Below are 25,030 nucleotides of genomic sequence, written 5' to 3'. Positions count from 1 at the left end.
ATTTTCAACCCAGAATTTCATATCCAGCCAAACTAAGTTTCATAAGTGAAGGAGAAATAAAATCCTTTACAGACAAGAAAATGCTGAGAAATTTTGTCACCATCACACAGACCTGCCCTACTAAAGCTCCTGAAGGAAGCACTAAACATTGAAAGGAACAACTGGTACCAGCCACTGCAAAAACATACCAAACTGTAAAGACCTTTGACGCTGTGAAGAGACTGCATCAACTAATGGACAAATTAACCAGCTAGCATCATAATGACAGGATCAAATTCATACATAACAATATTAACCTTAAATGTAAATGAGCTAAATGCCCCAATTAAAAGACACAGACTGGCAAACTGGATAGACGGTCAAGACCCATCAGTGTGCTGTATTCAGGAGACCCATCTCACATGTAGAGACACACATAGGCTCAAAAGAAAGGGATGGAAGAAGATCTACCAAGCAAATGGAAAACAAAACAAAACAAAAGCAGGGGTTGCAATCCTAGTCTCTGAAAAACAGACTTTAAACCAACAAAAATCAAAAGAGACAAAGAAGGGATTACATAATGGTAAAGGCGTCAATGCAACAAGAAGAGCTAACTATCCTAAATATATATGCACCCGATACAGGAGCACCCAGATTCATAAAGCAAGTTCTTAGAGACCTACAAATAGACTTAGACTCCCATGCAATAATAGTGGGAGATTTTAACACCCCACTGTCAATATTAGGCAGATCAACAAGATAGAAAATTAACAAGGATATCCAGGACTTGAACTCAGCTCTGGATCAAGCAGACCTAATAGGCATCTACAGAACTCTCCACCCCAAATTAACAGAATATACATTCTTCTCAGCACCACATTGCAGTTATTTAAAAATTGACCACATAATTGGAAGTAAAACACTGCTCAGTGAATGCAAAAGAATGGAAATTATAACAGTCTCTCAGACAATAACTATGTGGAAACTGAACAACCTACTCCTGAATAACTACTGGGTAAATCACGAAATGAAGGCAGAAATAAAGATGTCCTTGAAATCAACGAGAACAAAGACACAACATTCAAGAATCTCTGGGACACATTTAAAGCAGTGTGTAAAGGGAAATTTACAGCACTAAATGCCCACAAAAGAAAGCAGGAAAGATCTAAAATTGACATCCTAACATCACAATAAAAAGAACTAGAGAAGCAAGAGCAAACAAATTCAAAAGCTAGCAGAAGACAAGAAACAATTAAGATGAGAGCACAACTGAAGGATATAGAGACTCAAAAAACTCTTCAAAAAATCAATAAATCCAGGAGCCTTTTTTTGAAAAGATCAACCAAATACACAGACCACTAGCCAGACTAATAAAGAAGAAAAGAGAGAAGAATCAAATAGATGCAATAAAAAATGATAAAGGGGATATCACCACTAATCCCACAGAAATACAAACTACCATCAGAGAATACTATAAACACTTCTATGCAAATAAACTAGAAAATATAGAAAATAATGGATAAATTCCTGGGCACAAACACCCTCCCAGGACTAAACCAAGAAAGAGTCGAATCCCTGAATAGACCAATAACTAGTGATGAAATTGAGGCAGCAATTAATAGCCTACCCGCCAAAAAATGTCCAGGACCAGATAGATTCACAACCGAATTCTACCAGAGGTACAAAGAGGAGCTGGTACCCTTCCTTCTGAAACTATTCCAAACAATAGAAAAAGAGGGAATTTTCCCTAACTCATTTTATGAGAGTAGCATCATCCTAATACCAAAACCTGGCAGAGACACAACAAAAAAAGAAAATTGCAGGCCAATATCCCTGATGAACATTGATGTGAAAATCTTCAATAAAATACTGGCAAATCGAATCCAGCAGCACATCAAAAAGCTTATCCACCACGATCAAGTTGGCTTCATCCCTGGGATGCAAGGCTGGTTCAACATATGCAAATCAATAAATGTAATCCATCACATAAACAGAACCAATGATAAAAACCACATGAATATCTCAATAGATACAGAAAAGGCCTTTGACAAAATTCAACAGCCCTTCAGGCAAAAAACTCTCAATAAGCTAGGCACTGATGGAACATATCTCAAAATAATAAGAGCTATTCATGTCAAAACCAAAGACAATATCATACTGAATGGGCAAAAACTGGAAACATTCCCTTTGAAAACCGGCACAAGGCAAGGATGCCCTCTCTCACCACTCCTATTCAACATAGTATTGGAAGTTCTGGCCAGGGCAACCAGGCAACAGAAAGAAATAAAGGGTATTCAATTAGGAAAGAGGAAGTCAAGTTCTGTCTGTTTGCAGATGACATGATTGTATATTTAGAAAACCACATCATCTCAGCCCAAAATCTACTTAAGCTCATAAGCAACTTCAGCAAAGTCTCAGGATACAAAATCAATGTGCAAAAATCACAAGCATTCCTATACACCAATAACAGAGAGTCAAATCATGAATGAACTCATATTCACAATTGCTACAAAGAGAATAAAATACCTAGGAATACAATTTATAAGGGATGTGAAGGTCCTCTTCAAGGAGAACTACAATCAACTGCTCAAGGAAATAAGAGAGGACAAAAACAAATGGAAAAACATTCCATGCTCATGGATAGGAAGAATCAGTATCGTGAAAATGGTCATACTGCCAAAAGTAATTTATAGATTCAATGCTATCCCGATCAAGCTACCATTGACTTTCTTCACAGAATTGGAAAAAAAACTACTTTAAATTTCATATGGAACCAAAAAAGAGCCTGCATAGCCAAGACAATCCCAAGCAAAAACAACAAAGCTGGAGGAATTATGCTACCTGACTTCAAACTATACTACAAGGCTACAGTAACCAAAACAGCATAGAACTGATACCAAAACATATATATAGATCAACGGAACAGAACAGAGGCCTCAGAAATAACACAACACATCTATAACCATCTTGTCTTCGACAAACCTGACAAAAACAAGCAATGTGGAAAGGATTCCCTGTTTAATAAATGGTGTTGGGAAAACTGGCTAGCCATAGGCAGAAAACTGAAACTGGACCCTTTCCTTAAGCATTATACAAAAATTAACTCACGATGGATTAAAGACTTAAATGTAAAACCTAAAACAATACAAACCTCTAGAAGAAAACCTAGGCAATACCATTCAGGACATAGGCATGGGTAAACACTTCATGACTAAAACACCAAAAGCAATGGCAACAAAAGCCAAAATTGACAAATGGGATGTACCTAAACTAAAGAGCTTCTGCTCAGCAAAAGAAACTATCATCAGAGTGAACAGGCAACCTACAGAATGGGAGAAAAAAAGTGGGCAAAGGATATAAACATAAACTTCTCAAAAGAAGACATTTATGCAGCCAAAAAACATGAAAAAAAGCTCATCATCACTGGTCATTAGAGGAATGCAAATAAAAACCACAATGAGATACCATCTCACGCCAGTTAAAATGGCAATCATTAGAAAGTCTGGAAACAACAGATGCTGGCGAGGATGCAGAGAAATAGGAATGCTTTTACACTGTTTACGGGAGTGTAAATTAGTTCAACTATTGTGGAAAACAGTGTGGCAATTCCTCAAGGATCTAGAACCAGAAATACCATTTGATCCAGCAATCCCATTACTGGTTATATATCCAAAGGATTATAAATCATTCTACTATAAAGACACACACACACGTATGTTTATTGCAGCACTATTTACAATAGCAAAGACTTGGAACTAACCCAAATGCCCCTCAATGATAGACTGGATAAAGAAAATGTGGCACATAGACATCATGGAATACTATGCAGCCATAAAAAAGAATGAGTTTATGTCCTTTGCAGGAACATGGATGAAGCTGGAAACGATCATCCTCAGCAAACTAACACAGGAACAGAAAACCAAACACCGCAAGTTCTCACTCATAAGTGGAAGGCGAACAATGAAAACACAATGGAAACAGGGAGGGGAATATCATACACCAGGGCCTATCAGGGGGTGGGGGGAAAGGGAGAGAGAGCATTAGGATAAATACCTAACACATGCGGGGCTTAAAACCTAGATGATGGGTTGATAGGTGCAGCAAACCACCACAGCACATGTATCCCTATGTAACAAACCTGCACGTTCAGCACATGTATCCCAGAACTTAAAGTAAAATAAATAAGTAACTAAAATAAAATAACCAAAAGAGTAAAAAAAAAAAAAAAAAAAAAAAAAGAATTAATGAAATGCTTAGCTAGGCATGGCCAATGGAATTAGAATTAGCCCAGTCTTGCCATAACTTTGTTTCCTTATTGTCCTGAGTTTCAGTGGGCAACAGATTCATCTTTGGAGATTACTACAGAAATCTCTGCAACACTGTCTTTTTCCATTCATAACTTAAGGCTTTCATAATTATTGCAGAAGTTTCTCAGTCTCTCCATGTGAAATTTCTCTCAGCTATTGGATTTTAGATATTTCACAGTTTCTTTTGTGCTTTTAAACACACAGGTCCAATTCTGCTACTTAAAGTGGTTTCATGTTCAATTCACCCGCTGAAAATATGCCTGTTTAATCCGTCTTCTATGGTGATTGATCTGTTTACACTATGCTATAGTATATAGTATAACTTCCCCAGTATAGACTGGGGAAGTTTTAAAGTTGACTCTAGCTTTTTAGGATGTAGACAGCAGCTAAATTCATGACAAAAATGACATGCTACCTTAAAAAGTCTATCCAAATGTACCAAAGGTATTTGCTGTATAGGTCATGTTCTTTGCATCATAACTTCCTTTGAAAATGAAAACTATGCACTTTTTGAATTAATAATAATGGTGCACATAGATAAACACATACTCCTGTCCATGCACACAGGCGAGTGCATGTGCACACGCATTCACACACGTGCCTCCCCCCTACACATTATCTTAGAGTGTGCCTTGGCATCCTTCACACAGACATACATCATTGCAGAAGAGACCCAGCTCTGTGTGTTCAGTCTGTGTGCCACAGCATCACCTTTGTCCCTCCACAGCTATGTGTCCACTTTGTGTGGTCTTTATATTTTCTGAAGAGTCAGGTTACTCATTCACTTTATTTGTGTACATACTTCAAAAATACATATTTTAATGTTTCTATAATATCCAATAAAAGGATAAAATTAGAAGATATAACTTCTGACCAAATAAAGGAGAAAATAAAATGGTAATACTCAAGCTAAAATGAAACAAACACAAACAAGATAGACAGAATAAAAGTGATATGAACAGCAAGTATACTAATAGAAAGTACAATATAAGATGACAGAAATGAATCCATAAACACAATGGATACAAACAGATTAAACTCTATAATGAAAAGATAAAGACACAAAAGATTTGAAAAGATGGAAAACAAAAGACCAAATATATATTAACCCAAGGAAAAGAGGCTTAACTGTATCAACATCAGGTAAATTAAATATTAATGCTAAAGTCATCCTTCTGGATAAAACAGTCATCCATATGAGAAAATCTGTTAAGTTCTCAGATAGCTATAACAATTTAAATCTACATGCATTTAATTAAATGGCATTAATATATATAATATACACAAAAGAAAAATTAACAGAACAAAAATAGAAATGAACAAAATCACCATTATACTGGAATAATTCAGCATATTCTCACCAGCTGTGAGAATGGTCTATGACTGGCATAGAGACCAAAAGTAATATAAATATAAAAGATTTAATAGTTTAATAAGCTCCTTATAATGGACATATATAGAAAACTACACCAAATAATTGGAGAACACACAATCTTTTCAAGTGTTCCAGAAAATTTCCTAAAACTTGGTTACCCACTTGACATAAAGTATGTCTTCTCAAATTTCAAAGAATCTGAAATTTTCTAACTATAACACAAATATTTAAAAATTAATATCAAAAGAAAACCTTCAATGGCCCTGTATATTTAAAAATGTAAAAAGACACATAAAGATCTCTGTGAGTTAAAAGTCATAATAAAAATAAAATTGTGCCTAGGAGACTTTGATAATAATAACAAACTTAATTTACTCCACTCATAACTTAAGGCTTTCATAATTATTGCAAAAGTTTGACAAAGTACATATTTAAAAGAAAAATTTTACCTTTAATTGTTATGCATGGATCATATTTGGGCCATAAGTCAAGCACATGAATATATACATGTATGTGTGTGTGTGTGTGTGTGTGTGTACACAAGATATTCTACTCTGGGGCAAGCAAAAATGTCTAGGAGTTGGGATGAAATGGAATTGGCCACAAGTTGATGACTGCGGAAGCTTGGAGAAGGTCTGTAGCTGTTTCTTAGACCACTCCCTCCCTCTCATCCTTCACCCCAATGAGTCCTGTATCTAGTCCCATATAACAGCACCACACACTGAGACAAATATTTTTGTCAGCTTCTTACATACACGTTGATATGACTTTATACATTTACAAGAAATAAGTAAAGGCATAAATGTATTTTCCCTTATTCACATAATATATAGTATATCGTACACATCCATTTACAATCCACTTTTTTCACCTAACATCATATCTCAGAAAGTCTTTCTTATCATTTGACTGTCGTGGCATTCCCACCATTTGACCACACAGTATTTTATTGAATCCTTCCTCTCCTGAGGAAGATCTAGGGTGTTTGCAACTCTGTGCGAGGGCTAGGGCTGCCATGAACAAAACAGTGCATCTGCCACATCACCCGGGTGCAAGTGTCTCTGCAGGAAGCGTTCTCAAAAATGGAACAGCTGGGAGAGCTGGGTCCCATATCTGATCATTAATACATTTTAATATTGGCAGATGTTACCAAATATTTCTCCTCAGGGATTTGTACCAATTTATACTTGTCCCAGAAGTGTGCAGGAGTTATTTGCAATACTTTAATAACCCAGTGCATTTGCCTCCTTTGCCTGGAATATGCGTCCTACCTCATCAGATGCCATCCTCTGGGAGATGATTTAAGAGGGATGCCTTCCATGACAATACCTCCTGGGCTGCACTAGGAGACAGACATGTGCCCCGAGGGGTCCCGCAAATGCATTTCTCATAACACTTCTCACACTGCATTGTGATTGCCAGGGTTCTTCATTTTCTCAAGTTCCAGAATACCAGTTCTGTCTTATTTGTCTTCTTTCACCTGTACTTCCTACCATGCCGAACCCACAGGAAGCTATTGGAGGGTTTGTAACATGAATCATTAAAAATAGGCTGAGGTCTCTATGGATTATATATACTTTCTAAATCAATTTCCAAATACAAAAATATACAAGCAAGAAATCAAAAGCACATATTTTAAAAGAGCATTACAGTGTGGAGATTCCTTGAAGAACTAAAAGTAGAACTAGCATTTTTTGGGTTATTTTTGCATTTTGTTTTGTTTTTAAACATGATACACCGTTGTCCAGGGAAGGCAGAGAACAGTGAAGTTATTCCAGCCACAGAGAAAGGTAATACCAGGGTGCAAGCCTCTCTTGCCAAAAGCCTTGGAGAATCTAGAAGAACATTTTGGTCGTGGAGAGGCAGGAACGTGGATCTTGGAGCTGGACAGCCTTGGCCCAGGTTCAGGTCCTTGCTCTGCCATGTACTTCCCCGGACCTCTCGGTGGGGTCCCTGGGCCAGCAGCATCGCATGCCCGGGGAGTTTGTTAAGAGCAGAGTCCACTGAGTCAGACGTACAATTTTAGCTAGACCGCCAGGCGATTCTTGGCATGTTAAGTTTTGAAGAGCATTGACCTGGGATTCTGGGCAAGCCAAATCAGTCCAGCGTGTCTCAGGGTCCTTATCTGTCGCATGGTGATAATGCCTACTTGAAAAGGTCGTTGTGATAATTCAATGAGATAAGGTAGTCCAGCCCTGAGCATAGTGCCTGCTCCATAGGAAGTGTTCCATATTTATCTCCAGCCCGTGGACCTTCTTTCGGGAAGTTTAAATTTCTTTTCCACTCTCAAAAAAGCCTCTTGAACTTGAAGCTGTTGTAGTGCTGCAGTCGGACAGTAGGGGGCAATCTCGGTATTGCCATCGCGGAGAGCTGGACACCGGGCCGACTGGGTCCGGACTGTGAGTGCACAGGTGATGCCGGCCGGCTCCTGGGCACCCACCCAGCTCGCTTACCTGGTAGCTACCCTCCCGGGGTTGAGAGTCCTGGGCCTGAGCCTACAGCCTCGGCCATCTGGTCCCCCACTTAATCTCCCACTGCTAGTTATAAACAAATCTTGTGCAAACCTCCCGGGCTCATCCCCAGTCCCGCGGAGCGGCTAGACGTTGATGAAGGATCCCTGGTCGCCTTTGGCCGTCTCGGTCTCCAGGCAGCGCCCCTTCCTCTGTGTGACGTGGGGTTCCGGTGGAATCTGGCATAGCAGCGCAGCCCTGCTAGGCAGTCTTGGTGATGGTCGCACGGTTCCGCTTCGGCTGATGATGTTTCGTTACTGTCACTGGAGAGTTTACCCTGGTTTTTCTTTCTTCTTTGCAGAGGGCCCACCATCAGGTTTTAAGTCTTCATAATCGGTCCAGTCGAACAAGGCCATGTCCAACGTGGGTATCACCTCCCCGTCAGGCCTGCGCTGTGCCTGGGGCCGCAGGGAGGTGATGGGCAGGATCAGGGACTCTTCTGTGGCAGATGCTGCCTCAAAGGTGGTGAGGAAGAGCATGGTGGGGGACCGACTGGCGGAAGATTGCTCCATGGCCGCATCCAGCTCCTTGGCTTCGGAGAGCTCCGCCTTCATCAGGGAGCTGGGACCTCGGACCAAGGCTCGGCCTCGGTGCAGCCTCAGCCTGTCCCTGCCTCTCTTGTGCTCCCTGCTGCGTTTCCTGGCCCTCTCCCACCCTGGAGACCGATTCTGCTTCTTGGGGTAGGGCAACTCGAGCCCCAGGCGCAGGTCCTTCACCCGCAGCAGGTCTGCAGGACTCTGCTCAGGCAGCGGCCCCTCAGACCCTGGCAGCCTGGAAGCCTGCCTGGTGGCGGTGAACACAGCCCCATCCTGGGCCTCCCTGGGCAGGCGTGAGCCCCACTCCTTCTTGCCTGGGCCGCGCTGGCGGTGGTGGCTGGCCTGAGGCGACCACAGTGCTGGGCCAGGGAGGTCGATGTGATTCTCGGGGAGATTCTGAGCAGGAGTCCCAGGTGCAAGGGCATTTGCCAGGCTCAGCTCCAGGGGCAGCAGGAGGACTAGGACTAGGGCCGCCAGGGAGGAGGCGGAGGGGGGCCGGGCCGAGCACCCGCGGGAGCCTAGCGCAGCAGAGGGTGAGCCGCAGAGCCGGGACTGCGGCGTGGAGGTGCGCGGGCGGTGGGAGATGTCAGAACTACCATTTGATCCAGCAATCCCACTACGGGTATCTACCCAGAGGAAAAGAAGTCATTATACGAAAAAGATACTTGCACCAGCATGTTTGCAGCAGCACAATTCTCAATTGCAAAAACATGGAACCAACCCAAATGCCCATTAGTCAATGAGTGGATAAAGAAACTGTAATATATGTCATATTTTTCATATGTATTTATCATATATATCAGATTTATCAAATATATATCAGATATATATTTATCATATATATGAGATAAAAAAACTATGCAGTCATAAAAAGGAATGAATTAATGGCTTTCCTAGTGACCTGGATGAGACTGGAGACTATTATTCTAAGTGAAGTAACTCAGGAATTGAAAACCAAACATCGTTATGTTCTCACTCCTAAGTGGGAGCTAAGCTATGAGGATGCAAAGGCATAAGAATGACGCAATGGAGGGGACTCAGGAGGAAAGGGTGAGAAGGGGGTGAGGGATAAAAGACTACAAATTGGTTGAGTGTATACTGCTTGGGTGATGGGTGCACCAAAATCTCACAAATCACCACTAAAGAACTGACTCATGTGATCAAACACCACCTGCTCCTCAATAACCCATGAAAATAAAATTAAAACAAATAAAAATAAATTTAAAAAAATAAGAAAGCATTACGAAGTCAAATTCAGAAAAAGAGATGGAAACATGGTTTAAAATGACCCCAAAATAACAACTTTCAAATTCTGAACACAAATAGGGATGCGGCTATTTGTTTATTTTAGTGCCTATAGAAATTGTATTATAACCAGGCTTTTATAGCTATTTGTTGGAAAAAAAAGTACAACGTAAAGTGAATACACTAATCAAGAAAGCTGTATATATGCTATATATACATATATACATTTTTCATGTGTGTCCATAGGGCAATGTCTATCATTCTGGAGAAGTTGCCTGGAGCTGTTTAGTACATTTTAACTAATGTTCCTAAAAAAAAAAAAAAAGAATTTCTCCTAAATTCAGACACCGCTTCATTGGTTAATTCATTTTGTAATCCATCCATTCACTCAATATCTCAGCAAATATTTTTAATGGCCTTTTTTTTTTTCCTTTTAGTAAAGGAGTATGCTAGGCCAGGCATGGTGGCTCATTGCTTGTAATCCTAGCACTTTGGGAGGCCGAGGTGGGACAATCACTTGAGCCAGGACTTGGAAACTAGCCTAGGCAACATAGTAAGACCCTGTCTCTACTAAGAATAATAGCTTATTTTAAAAAAGGACTATGCTAGTTCTATAAGGTATCCAAAGCTTATTTGATAAAAATTCCAGGCTCTATAAATTTATAGAAGAATGGGAAATAATTTTCTTTTATCAGTAAATTATATCATTGTACCTAAAATGTTTCGATTTGGCTTTGATTTTAAGAAATGCAAGGAAATATAAAATGGTTTACATTAATTATATATTGTACATATTTATATGCAAATATTTACAATATGTATTAAAATGTATATGTGGTATATTATTCAACCTTGTGAATTTAGGAAAAAAGAGATTTATACATTTTAAAACTTCCTTGTATCAAAAAAAATTCTGGAAACTGTAAGTGTGAGCTATCTACATTAGTGTTTCTGTGTTTGCCAAAACAGTATTACAGCCCAAAGGGGAATGGCTGAGGACAGATAACTTGGCCAAATGTCCTCGGCTAGAAAACCAAGGAGATTGCATCAAACTCACTCCAAAAGCCAATCAAAGAATAACTTAAAACTGCTGTCACTCACTTAGATTTTGCTTCCTGGTCCTTAGTGGTAGCTGATGAGGTTTGGAAATAAGCACATGTATCTGTCTATACTGAAGGGAAGAAAATAAATCTACTATGGCATCAGTTCAAAACACTGCATGAGCAGTCGAGAGAAACAATTTACCAGAACATGCTTAATGGTAAATCAGAAATGACATGTATGAAATGACATGTATGAAAACATGGGGCTGCAACTTGAAAATATTGGAAAATGAGTCATCTATCAGATCTTGGACTGATAACACTTTGTAAGTTGCAATTGCTGGATATCATGTATCTATGTGATCAGGACCATCTGTAATGATGAATGGTTCATGTTCACACAGCTTCAAATGCCTGATTTCTGAAATGATCAACTATTTATTAGCTGTAAGGTAAGGGGAATGATGCATATTATCTTCTCCTGTGCTTAGAGGAGTTGTTAAAATTCGTTTATGGAGCTACAAAGATTATGACATGCAATAAAACTTCTAAACTATGTAATAACATCCAAGGTAGGATTTTGTGGATTATGTGTTAGTAATGATAAAGAGAATATTAACATTTTGTTAAGCAAATATATTAACATATTAATTATGTGATAATTTTAATTTTAATTACAATAAATTAATTTTATCATAAGCATCTTCTTTTCTATTTACACATAAAACTCTTACAAATTCAAATAATAAAAAATGATGTTTTTAATCTGTACTCAAGAATAGACAGTCACATGTTTATATATAAAGAGAGTCTACTTCAACATGGCAAAACTCCTTCTCTACTAAATATACAAAAATTACCTGGGCATGGTGATGCATGCCTGTGGTCCTAGCTACTCGGGAGTCTGAGATGGGAGGATGACTTGAGGCCAGCGGGCAGAGGTTGCAGTGATCTATGATTACACCACTGGCCTCCAGCCTGGATGATAGAGCGAGACTCTGTCATAAAATAAATAAAAAATAAAATAATAAATAAAATACAATAAAATAAAATAGAAAGCGTATAGGTCAGCTGGATGCAGTGGCCCATGTCTGTAATCCCAGCACTTTGGGAAGTTGAGGCAGGAGGATCACTTGAGGCCAGGAGTTCAAGACCAGTCTGGGCAACACATTGAGACCACGTCTCTAGAAAACACACACAAAAAAATTAGCCAGCATGGTAGCACACGCCTGTATTCCCAGGTACTTGGGAGGCCTGAAGTGAGAGGATCACTTGAGCCATCACATACAATTTGCAGCCAGGTGGCAGACAGTACAGACCTCAAAGCCTCCATTAACTCAATGAACCCCTTCCGCAGCACACGGACACATACACAAAGACTTACACTCATGTCGCTTGCTTATGGGAGCCGGCGTTTCTCCTTGGGGGTAGCAAGGATGAGCTTTTTATTGTCACTGTAGCTTCTCGGCTTATGCAAGTCAACACCTTTGGACAAGGGCTGAGAAGAAGATGGAATCCATCCTACCTCCCTCTTTATAATGGTGCCATTTAAAAAATTATTTTGTAGAGATGGGATCTTGCTATGTTGGCCAGAGTGGTCTCAAACTCCTGGCCTCAAGTGATTCTCCCACCTCAGCCTCCCAAAGCGCTGGACTGCAGGCATGAGCTGCTGTGCCCACCTAAAACAATGCCATTTTACAGGTGAGGTGCATTTAAAGAAAGGGTGTATTTGGTAGGCAAAATAAGTACCCTCCAAAGATGTCCAGGAACTCATCCCTGGAACCTGTGAACGTGTGAGACGACAAGGCAAGGGAGGAAATGAACTGGAAGGTGCTAATGACAGGTACCAATCGGCTGACCTGAAACATGGATATTATCCTGGGTTATCTCTAGGGGAGTCCAGTGGAATCCCAAGGGTCTTTCTAAGTGTGAGAGAGGCAGGAGGAAGGAACCAGACAGCCACATGAGAAGGCTCTGACCCCCCAAAATACTGGCTTTTAAGACGAAGAAAGAGGCCATGAGATAAGGAATGATAGGAGCTTTCAGAATCTGAAAAACATAAGCGAACAGCTCCTCCCCTACAACCCGCAGAAGGGACACTGCCCCACTGCCATCTTGAATGTTACCCCAAAGGCACTCAGTCCAGACTTTACATTGAAACTACAGAACTGCAGGGTAATAAATGTTTGTTTTTATGTTTAATTCCAAACATTTTAGAAACTTATTTTAATTGACAAACTTAAATGATATATACCATCTACAACAGGTTACTTTGAAATATGTATATATTGTGAAATAGCTACGTCAAGCTAGTTGACATTTGCATTACTTCACCTAAGTATAATTTTCTTTGTGGTGAGAACTCTTAAAATCTACCCTCTTAGCAATCTTTAAAAATCCAGTATTATCATTATCTGTTGTCACCATGTTTTACAATAGAGCTCTTGAACTTACTCCTCCTGTCTAACTGAAATCTTGTACCCTTTGGCCAACATCTCCCCAACCTTCCACCTCCCCCAGCTCCTGGTAACCATCATTCTATTCTCTGTTTTTGTGAGTTCAGCTGTTTTAGATTCCATATAAAAGTGAGATAATGCAGCCAGGCTCAGTGGCCCACGCCTGTAATCCCAGCAATTTGGGAGGCTGAGGTGGAAATACCACTTGAAGCCAGGAATTTGAGATTGGCCTGGGCAACAAAGGGAGACTGCATCTCTCAAAAGAATATATATTTTAGTTGGGCGTGGTGTGCACACCTGTGTTACTAGACACTCTGAAGGCTGAGGTGGGAGGATCGCTTAAACTCAAAATGTCAAGGTTGCACTGAGCTATGATCACACCACTACTGCACTCCGGCTCGGCCAGAGTGAGACAATATCTCTAAAAAAAAAAAAAAAAAAAAAAATGTGACTTCAAGTACACAGTTACTCACTTGATAGAAAGGGGTGGCATAAATATCAACTGTTCCATCACTAAGTATATTTTGGCTTCTTTCTCATCCATCCACTATAGAAGAAATAGTCAGATAGCCCAGTATGTACAACAGAACTCGCACAGTGCTTATTTTGCCTCTGTAACTACTGAAAGAAATCTCAAATAAGGACCTTCTTAGAAACTTAAAGTAGTACTTAGGAGTACTTAGTACTACCAACACACGCTTTGGGTAAAAGGAAAGTTCTTTACGAAAATGCAAACTTTAGGAATTAAATGCTCCCCACAGGGACTAACTTATCCCTGTACAAGTGATTATAGGCAGAAAAACGGAATCTAAATGAACCTGCTTTTTTTCTTAAACTTGGAAAACCTAGAAAAGGTAAGAGTGGTATATAGGGGCCAATTAAAATAAAAAGCACAAGGAAAAATGAGAGGAAGTCGCTCCTGTCCTCTCAATGAGGGTATTGTGTTCTGAACAATTCATGAATGGAATTTCAGAAACTCAGCAAAAGAATACATTTAACTGACTTACTCCAAATATATTCTGAATTTCGTATTTACTAAATAAAGTGTTTCCAAATGAACATTTTTTTACATGTTGTTACATGTAAAATTCCTTTTACATGCAAAAACGTGTACATCTTTTAAACATGTTTTTGCATGCAAAAATATCTTTTTAAACATGCTGTTATATGTTGTTACATGTTGTTGCATGTGAAAATTGCACATTAAGAAAAGGAAAGGTAGGCGAATTCATCATTCAAGTTTTTAGATGCACATATACTTAAACTTCCACATAATCCATGAATATTAAACTGAATAAACAAAGCACTCTACATAATTCACCTTGCCACAGATGTGAAATAATTGTAAGCATACATAAATGTTAACAAAATACTTTCATTCAGTGCTAAGGGGAGGTATCACTGAATGATGGACCAAAACAAACTACATGGCATTTTGATGTCTGTGGAAATGACATGCCCACAAAGCAGTGGCTCGACACTGATATATATATATATATCTTGCTCAGTTGCCTTAATTATTTATAGTAGTTTAATTTTTTCAAGAACACAAATGTTAAGGTATTTTTAATAATTTTGATAAGGCCATAGAATGTATCTATTTTTGAATTCCTACTTTCATTGGAATTGCCTCTTTATCCTAATGAGTAAATACAAAAGAATGCATAGATAGGATAGCTTTTGTCATCGTCTTCTTGTTTTCTGAGAAAGAGTCTTGCTCTTGTCGCCCAGGCTGGAGTGCAGCAGCACAGTCTTGGCTCACTGCAACCTCCAACTCCGGGGTTCAAGCGATCCTCCTGCCTCAGCCTCCTGAGTAGCTGGGACTACAGGTGCATGCCACCATGCCTGGCCAATTTTTGTATTTTTAGTAGAGATGGGGTTTCACCATGTTGGCCAGGCTGGTCTCAAATTCCTGACCTCAAGTGATCCACTCCCCTCGGCCTCCCAAAGTGCTGGGATTACAGGCATGAGCCACCACACCCGGCAGGTTTTGTCTTCTTTTACTAAAGAAAAATGTACTTTTCTATGCCTGTGCTTTCTACATTTTTGGAACTGATACAGATCCACAGAGGCGAACTGAAATCTAAATCATCTTTAATGTTAAAATTTAATTGACCGTGTACATAACTATGCAATCCCTGCTTTCTCACAGAAGTGTCTAGGATTCATTCAACAGATCATAGAAACAAAGTCTGGCATTTAACAGACAAATGACGGAGGAGCTATACTGATTTATACAAGAATTATCAAAACACTGTCATGTAGTTTACCGTAGTTCAAGTTGTGCTTCTATCATATAACATAGGTTCAAGTTCTTTCTTCAGTCATCAGAATAACAGAGGTTGAAGAGACAACTAAGTGTCAACTCTTCCAAAAGCTGTTTCAAAAAAAAATTTAAGTAACTGTGATACACATTTCTGCAAATAAAATATTCCAGTGCTTATATCAATCCTGAGTTTTTAATATTTAAATATGCACTACTTACAGTTCTGACACGAGTTTATTTAAAAACACGGCTAGTTATCAAGTTCACTTTCTTCATCGGAAGAAATGATGCAATAATTGTCTTTAGAGTCCTTGGTAGCCTAAAAGAAAAAGTCTAGTTCACTGACAAACCACCACTTTACATCTCACGTTTTAAACAGGGTTAATCAGATGTCAAAAGGAAACAACTTTTAATATTCAAAGGATGCTGGTTATTTATTTCAAAGTGAAGAAAACTGTAATCAATACATGGAGCTCCAAATACCCACTTAAATTTTTTAATGCCAGATTTCAGTGAAATATTATTTTAGCAGGTCCAACTGTCATGTACTTTGCTTGAATAAAATGGGTTGATGAGCATCTTAAGGTCAAGATGGAGCAAAGATAGAAAAAGATAGGCAGGCTTATATCATGAAATACATTTTTTCAGCAGGATTATCAGCAATAGTCTACGTAACGTGGTTTCCACTGAAGGGATAAAATGGTTGGTGATATGACCTCATCAAGTTAGAGAAAACGTAACTATGTTTGAAACATACACTATTCCCTCAACAAATAGTTCAACAGTTCCTACTCCCTAAAATGTTGTATGTTAATGCTGAGGAAGATGTAGAAAATGTAAGCATAATCTCTTCCATAATCCTGTGACATGAGCAAATGCATAAACAAAAAAATTAATACAAAAATTGTGTAACGCTATGGAAGGGCAACTCACTTAGACGTGTAGCCAAAAATGGAGACTGATATTGACTTAGTTGGCAAAAGGTTTAAATTGGTCAAAAAAAATTTTTAAAGCATTGTGAGGGAAGAGCATGAGTAAAGCATGAGCGTAACAGTGAATTCCTTCAGGGAAAGCTGTCAACCTGGATAGGCAGGAGCAAAGACAGAGGGCGGCAAAACAAGCCTAAGAGGGGTCACGTAAAGTGGGGAGTCTCTGAACATCTAAGAACTGAGACGGGGCACCACTGACAGGCTGGAAAGAGCGAAGGGTTAGGAAGCATTTTAGGAAGGGGAGGGTTGTAGGAAGGTAATATTGCCGATCAATGAAAGATGGCTCAGAAGAGAAGAGAGAACTCAGAAAAGAGTTTAATAGTACAAGTAAGGAAGAATGAGGTCTTGAACTAGGGCAGCTGCAGTGGGAATTTTAAAAAACGAAATTTAAGGGCCATTACAGAGGTAAAACTTGCCTCATGGTAACTGTATGGGAAGGATAAGGGACTCAGAAGAGTCCAAGACGATAGCAAAGTTCCTACCTTAGGTGGTAACATGCAGCATTAACATTGACAGGAAAACTTCTAGTTTCATGTTCATACCAATTAATAAATGGTTTCTGGGGAACATTATAGCAACATGTTCTCTACTTGTGACTTCTATTTAAATAACTGTTTTGTGTATAGATCATTCTCAAGTTGCTTGAAAATGTTATTTTCAAACTCTTTTCTCAGTTTATTTAACACATCTCAGTTAGTGTAGAAGAGTGACATATGAACATGTATTTTCACAAGGTTATTGAAAAGAATACCTTATTTCCCAGAAAAGAATTCCACTATTACCTAAATAATATACATCTACATGAAGAAGTGATTGTCCGATGACAACTTGCTAATGTGCTATACGACAGCAGATAATTCACAATTCACAACGTGTTAATAATCTGCTGGCTTTCCCATTCTGTTATACATCTGAACCATCCCTTATTATTACAAATTGTCACGTAAAACCATTACTGATAATTTTGTGAGTGAATATGCCATAAAACACTCCTATATTATAGCAGGAAATAAAAGAGACACTCAGTAGTTACACTTGCCTACTTCCTATTTAACTAAAACTCTTGAAACATCACAAGTAAAAAAGACACCCAGAAAGGATTTATGGTCTTCTTGCCTTCCACCATAGATTTGTCATTGACGTCCTGAAAACTGAAAATAAAATCATTAAAACTCATTTATGCCTAGTGTTCCATTATTGGAACGCTAACCCTGTGGGAGTCATGTATATCCTACCACTCAAGATCATCGCCAAGGTCTGATTTTTCACACACAAAAAACGTGCAGCCTCTGGCATAAATGGGTCAATGTGTTAATAAAATGTCAATTTTATACACAAGATGTATATTTCCAGGTAAAATTTCCAATTTACCTTTTCCTGTTCTAAGTAACTCCCACAAAACTATTCATAAATCCTAAAAATACATTTACCAATTATGTTAAATTTGGAACAATACATTCAAAGTGAAAATGGTAAGTAATTTAAAATGCATAACCAAAATGTCTTTCCGTACATTCAGAAACAAGCAGACTTTCCTCTGTTATGCACGTGGTGTATTTTATAATGTATTATGTTACCAAATAGAACAGACCTTTATGAATTGCTCACGTAGCGGCTTCACCTCTTTCAGCCCCCCTCTCCTAACACTTGTATGTTGTTGACACCTCTTCTGTTTTTCTTGAAATGCTTTCTAGAAGTACAAAAAAGTAGTGATGAAAATTGGGTAACTTTTAATACTTACAAAACATAATTCTGCATTAGCTTTATAGGAATACTCTTTAAATCTATACTTCTTAACACTTTCTTTTAAACAACGTTTATGACCAATTTTAAAGAACTGTGTTCACCACTCATATGCTAAAATGATATAATGACCTTTTTCATCAGTCATTGAGTAAGGAATTTTCTTTCTTCTACATACATATTCAACACATATGTCTTAATTCTTGATTTTGAATGTAGAGTATATGATGACCCTTCCTATAATTTGTTGACTACAGATGGGTAAGATTTATACAGAAATTAACTAAGAAACATCTTCTTTCTTACTAAGATTTTAAACTGGTATTAAATCTTGGTCATTTCAGTATGCACATAGATGAACCTTACAAAAATGATGGCCTTTCTGCACCTTGACCTAATCTCCAACAACAGTGTTCTCCTCTCCTCTACATGGCACTCACTTATACAGTCATCCCCTAGATTTTGTCATTCCCAATGACTGCAACACCTACGTAATATTAATAATAGCAATGATAAAGAGCAATCATGGGTCAGATCACATCCTGAAAAACTTAAATAAACCCGTTACACAGGAACCCTTCAATCCTCCAAATAACTCTGACATAGGTACTCTTACCATGTCTCCTTTTGTAGACAAGGAAATTTCGGCACAGAGATAAATAGTTTGCCCGTGGTTCCCGAGCTAACAATGGTCAAGCTGGAGTTGAATCACAAGCAGTGGGGTTGAGTGCCCCAGCCCTTGACCACTGCACTCAGCTGTTTCTCCATCTTCCCAACATACAGCCACTACCTCCCTGCCACTGTAGGTCACTCACTTCAGTACTACAGCTCAGGAGTCTGTTGGGATATGACACCCACCGAATGGAACACTTTTCACTGCCCATTGCCCACCCCCATGTGCTCAGGTAACTCAGTTCCAGCTGAAATTCCACAGCCAGTCATCATACCCCCATCCCTGTGTCTATGCCCTGCCCAACTCTCCCTCTATCAACGTGCTTGGCTACACCCCAACCCAGGAAATTCCAACCCTACAGCTGCTTTTGCACAAATATGCCAACTGGGCTCACTTTGACTTCTTAATTGCTATGATGCTGACCTCAGTTGGACCACAAATGCTTCATGGCAATTATATTCCCCTGGTACATGAGTCTACTAACGGGGCCCTCTCTCTGGGCTCATGCTCTCTTCCTTCTTTGCTGGATTTCTGCATGAACAATTACTCCCGGAGACATTGATACAATAGGTTAATCATAAAGCTAAGCCTGATACCAACAATTACTTCTTCTTCTGTTTCTTCTCCTTCTCCTTCTTCTTTCTCCTCCTCCTCCTCCTTCTCCTCCTCTTCTTGTTCTTCTACTACTATTACTTCTGCTGCTGCTGCTGCTGCTGCTTCTGCTGCTGCTGCTTCTGCTTCTTCTGCTGCTTCATCATCTTTCTGCTTGTCTGCGATGTATTCTTTAAGGACATTCAGCAACTTCCGAGTATGTCTATAATCACGTTTCTGCCTGTAACACATAATATGTAACACTGTCATATGTCATAGAGAGATGAAAAATTAATCCTATTCAAACTAAAACAGACTTGACATAATTTATACTATAAAGTAGCAAGGGAGTAATAGCAGCTGAAATCTTTTTGGGAAAAGGTGAAATGAGTTACTCTCATTCTGAAAGGATCCCTTCCTAACTGACTACTAGAGCAGCTATCTCACATTATTTACATGCTGAAGACAAAGGAGGGTTTACAGCACTATAAATTTCCCAGAAACAATCATCTTCTCTAACAGCAGTTTACTTTTCATTTTCTCAAACTAAACAACATATGGGTTCTCATAAGTAAGTTCAAGAATATAACAGCCATTCGTCCCGTAAGATTTCCCAAAAGAAATGCTTCACTTAACTATTTCTCCACATTGGCACAACAGTGATTTTCTAAAGGGAATAGTGAAAACAATTAAACTAAAATAGATAACTTATTTACAACATAAGGTTGTCCCTTTCCACATAACTTAATATTGTTAAGGATCTACAGGCTAAACGTTGAAGACATTTATCTTACATGCAGCTGCCGTATTTCTAGAAACGGATAAAAATTAATTTTACAGGAAGACTATTTTTATCTGCAAAAAGAGGTTATCTTCATTGGCTTCTAGGTAGTATCTCTCAATTCTGTTAAACTGAGGTTATAAAACTAAAGAAACTTACCTGCTTAGGGAACAATCAAGTAAAATATGTTGTTCCCTAGAGACACCAATATGTACAGGATAGTTTTTGAAATTATTTGCACCAACATATACAAAGAAATCATATAAATATCATTATGCAAAAAAGCCAACAATCATACCTTTTTAGTTGTTTTTTTCTCAAAGCACGTTCAATTGTGTTCTTGGTTTTCCTATAAGCGGCTTTATCTATTTTTATCATTTTTCTTTTTGCAGCAAGGTCCTCTTTAATGTCAGCTAGGTAGTAAATGAAAATGCATTAAAAGTTAATGCTGAAAAGTAGTTTCTTCGCATACATTGAAATCAGTGTGAGACATGATGGTTCAGCAATATCGGAAGGACATTTACATTGTAAAATGCAAAGATCACTTCAAAAAGCAAGATTTACTCATTTGTTTTCTGTAAAACCTTTTAGGTATTAATATTAGCACTCTAATTCCAATTGGTATAACTGCAAATCACTTAATTGATGGATGATGAAAAAAAGCAAATAATTAAAAGTTTCTATTTTTTAAATGTGCAGAAAGGGTTACAAACACAGACTCTAATTTCTACATTTATAAAATGTCTTGTAATTTAAAGGACATGTTTCCATGAAATACTGTCACAATTCATTATGCAAAACATACAAAAAAGTATCTTATTTAATAAGACCATCAAAAGGTTAGAAATAATACACAATAAGAAAAGCATTTTTTAAGCAATCTAGTGATTGATGCTATTAACTGTATTTTAATAAAAGAAGCATCGTCCATGGGTGTAAAAATTTAGGCTTAAGTAAAGAAATACATTCAAAAACACTTTTGAAATCTTTTCTTGGAGCTTTTTATATGATATTTTTATCCATAGTGTTGTGTTTCAGAAAACTGTAATACTGCAAGGAATGCTTTCCTAAACATGGTTTCACATTAGAGATCTACCATCAATTGCTAAAGATAGTTTTCAGCAATCATAAAAGATCTGCACCATAATACAAGTCTCCATCTATAAGGAGTCTCCACTATATAATGGAGACTTTTTATAGTCTCCATCTATAATGCTCAGTTAGGCAGCTCACAAAACCAGCACTTAGTCACTAAGCAGAGCAAAGCTTTCCAAAAATACTGCTTGTATGAATTATCGCTATAGAAGAGCTGAAAACTGAATTGAGCTTTTTAAAAATATGAGTATTTCTCTGTCGTCTTTACAGAAATTTTCTCAATTTTTTTTGAAAATATGGTCCTATAACAGTCAGTGCAACTAACAGTTCACATGGCAATACAAAATGTATGAGTTTTTGGATCCAGTTACATGTTTCTCACTGGGTAGAAAACTTGTCTTTCTTTTTCTAGTACACAGTTTATTACTGGAATAATAATAGAATATCATCATTTTAGATAATTCGATTTTCTCTTGTACTTTAAAGAAAACAAAATCAGAATGTTGTGACAATAGAATAGCTAAATTAGGAACATAAAAACTCATACTAAAAACTCTGAGTACATACGGACAGGAAGAGGGGAACAACAGATACCTGGGCCTACTTGAGGGCAGAGGGTAGGAGGGTGATGATGAAAACCACCCACCAGGTGCCATACTTACAACCTGGGTGACAAAATAATCTGTATACCAAACCCCTGTGACATGCAATTATCTATATAACAAACCTGCACATGTACCCTCAAACCTAAAATAAAAGATAAAAAAACTTATATACTTAATCTGTGTACACTAAAAGAAACGAATATAGCTGTTTCTCCTCCAGCATCCTCTAATATCCCCCAAATAATTAAATTTCCACAAGTATGAAAGAAAAGCCATCCCTCTCATTTCACCATTGTTAGAAGCATTCTCACATTCCACATCAACAATCAAAAAGGTAAGTATGAAAATTTATTAAACACATTACATTAAATACGTATGTTAAATGCTATATATGAGAAGAAGGCATGTAAGACAGTCTTGTCATCCCCTAATTCATATAACCTACTGTAACACTTGTATGGTTGAAAATAATTTTCAAAAACTACGAATAGCTCCTAAAACATACCTGCAATATATTCTAGCTTCATGGTATGAATCCTGTAAAAAAAAAAAATTACATCAAAATTTTAACATAATGCTACACAAAATGCCATGTTTGTTGGGAAGAAATGTCTTATGTGAAATGTTCTGCATAGAATAGAACAGTGATGACATGATCCGAAGCTGACTTTTCCCAAAATACTTTATCCGACAGGCAAAAGTGACTTAAACACTTTACCCCATGTGCTCATCTTTTTCAGCAAAAGGTTCTCTTTCCCCATGCTTATCAGTTACATCTTTCTCCCTTGTTTCTGTAAAAGGGTTTCTTTCCTCATGTTCATCATTGACTGGATCCTTTCCTGCATTAAAATTTAAAAGACAAACCTTTTTTAGAGGAAAACGCTGTTGTAGACATTTTTCGTGGAGAAAGGTACCATTTGTGGACTTTTTTGCCTCTAGATTAAAGCTTTAAAGCAGAGCTATGCATGGAATCACTGGGCCCCTGGCCATTTTACGGAGGCATTTTTGGAAGCCCTTCGGGTTCAAGTCCCAGTAAACAATGCTCACAGGTCAGACCCCTTGGATGTTAGGACCACACTCATGGAGAAGAGCTGCTCTGAGAGCATCTGTAACCCTGCTATGAGGCGGAGCCTCCCACGGGAAGCCTTAGGCCCTCGATCCTGCTTTGAAAACCTGGGGCCTCTTAGCACATGCATGGTGGACTCCAAAGCCACGAAGGGGCCAGGGGTCTCGGGCTGCCTGTGTGTCCCCAGCGCAGAGAGCAGACAGATCGTCTCCTTGGGCGTGCACCTTCTTTCGTGGCCCCTTGGGCTGTGTTTACCTGCATGCTCCTTCACGCGGGCGGCCACAACTTGAGCCTCCAACTGAACCTTGGCAGCCCTCTTGCTGCACTTCCTGCCCACGGGCTCCATGGTTGGCTGTCCTGGGAAGTTAGAGGCGACCCCTGAACCTGGTTGAGTGCAAAGTCAAACTAAGTAGGCTAAGGAAACAGGGCATGTGAAAGGAGAGCCATCGGGATTGCGAGTTCAAGAAAGGGTGGGGCTGGCCCACCCCGTGTGTTCTGTGGGAGCAGGAGGGGACGGAGAAGATGTCAGTGTCCCCTTCTATCCTTCCTGGCCCGTCCAGCCCGTCCCTGGGGCTGGCTGCAGAACTCACAGCTGCCTCGCACACCTGAATGGCCCCTGCAGGACCCTTGCAGTGCCCTTAGGACACAGCTCGGCCCTGCCCCTGTGTTCCCCAGAGACCTGTGTGGCCCCGAGGACCATGGGTGACACAGGACCTGCCCAGCCATCTCCGGGGAAATGTCAGGGGCTGCACTCCCACTCACCTGCCTGGATGCCCAGGTGACCCCTAGCAACTCCAAGTGTCCTGTCCTGATGGGCAGCCGGGCTGGAGGGACCCACTCGGACTGTCCCCCACAACACCCCCGCCCATCCCCTCCACACACACTCCGCCCCTCCTCCTCCCCTCCCCACAGCCCCTGCCCATTCCCTCACCCCACGCACCCCACACCCCTCCCCTCCCCTGCCCCCATCCCTGGCCCCACACCCAGCCCCCGCCTGTCTGCCACTCCCCGGACCCTCCCCCCTCCGCCACCTCTCCACCCCCTCCATTCCCCCACTATCCCCTCCTCTGCCCCACCCCTCCCCCTTGCACACATGCACAAGCCCCCGGGACACTCCCGGGCCCTGGGGATCACTCAGGTGTCTCCAGCTCCCTCCCTGCCCTCATCCATCCCATCCCATCCTCAGGGCCTCGCCCTGACCCAGGCCCCAGGCGACGATGCCAGGGCCATTTCTTCACAGGTCAGCCGGCCGCTCAGCGCTTCACACCCTGGTTCCCAGAGGGCCTCGTGCTCACCTTCCCGCCTCCCCACCGCGAACGCTTCACCTGAGAGATCCCTGATGCTGCTTCCTCACAGAATCTACAGACACTGGCACCACGAGGCTCTCTTACAAAAATGGGTCCTCAGTTCTCGTGAGAGCAGCTGGCCTGGCTACCCACGCTCCTCGCTGATTGGTCAGCTCAGTGCGCATGCGGGTGAAGGATCGTGTGGGGCAACGCCACCTGCTGGCACGCTCTCCCCACTGCCTAAGAGGCCGCGCATGGTTGCTGTGGACTGGGGTAGGGGTGGCTCTTTGGGGCCTCTGTCCCCAGAACCTTTCAGCTCCTCCTCCTGCGGAGGCACGCAGGGACTCGGGATGGAGGCCAAGTGGATGGGGCCTAGGACCTCGCCCCTGAGCTCTTTCCAGCCACCCCTGCCCCTCTGCCTGGAATGGCCTTCGCCTTGCAGGTGGAGCCCAGGCTCCCTCCCATGCCCTGTGTGTTTCCAACA

The 25,030-nt window shown here is 40.1% G+C and overlaps 1 protein-coding gene and 1 pseudogene across 1 annotated transcript; both read right to left on the bottom strand.

Annotated features, from left to right (window-relative positions):
• Positions 1–8,257: 8,257 nt before the first annotated feature.
• LOC103231570 (draxin pseudogene) lies at positions 8,258–12,385 on the bottom strand (annotated as a pseudogene).
• A 3,582-nt stretch (positions 12,386–15,967) lies between these two features.
• FAM9A (family with sequence similarity 9 member A) lies at positions 15,968–23,745 on the bottom strand. The gene is given in 8 exon segments (XM_037986266.2): positions 15,968–16,036; positions 18,298–18,396; positions 19,762–19,954; positions 20,793–20,907; positions 22,700–22,731; positions 22,913–23,033; positions 23,516–23,648; positions 23,650–23,745. Coding segments are annotated over 8 exon segments (804 nt in total). The 5' UTR covers positions 23,692–23,745.
• Positions 23,746–25,030: the final 1,285 nt, after the last annotated feature.

This window comes from Chlorocebus sabaeus, chromosome X (assembly GCF_047675955.1).
Source record: "Chlorocebus sabaeus isolate Y175 chromosome X, mChlSab1.0.hap1, whole genome shotgun sequence".
Lineage (NCBI taxonomy): Eukaryota > Metazoa > Chordata > Mammalia > Primates > Cercopithecidae > Chlorocebus > Chlorocebus sabaeus.
The sequence above is the reverse complement of the archived record's forward strand: the minus strand, read 5'-3'. Positions and strand labels throughout refer to the sequence as shown.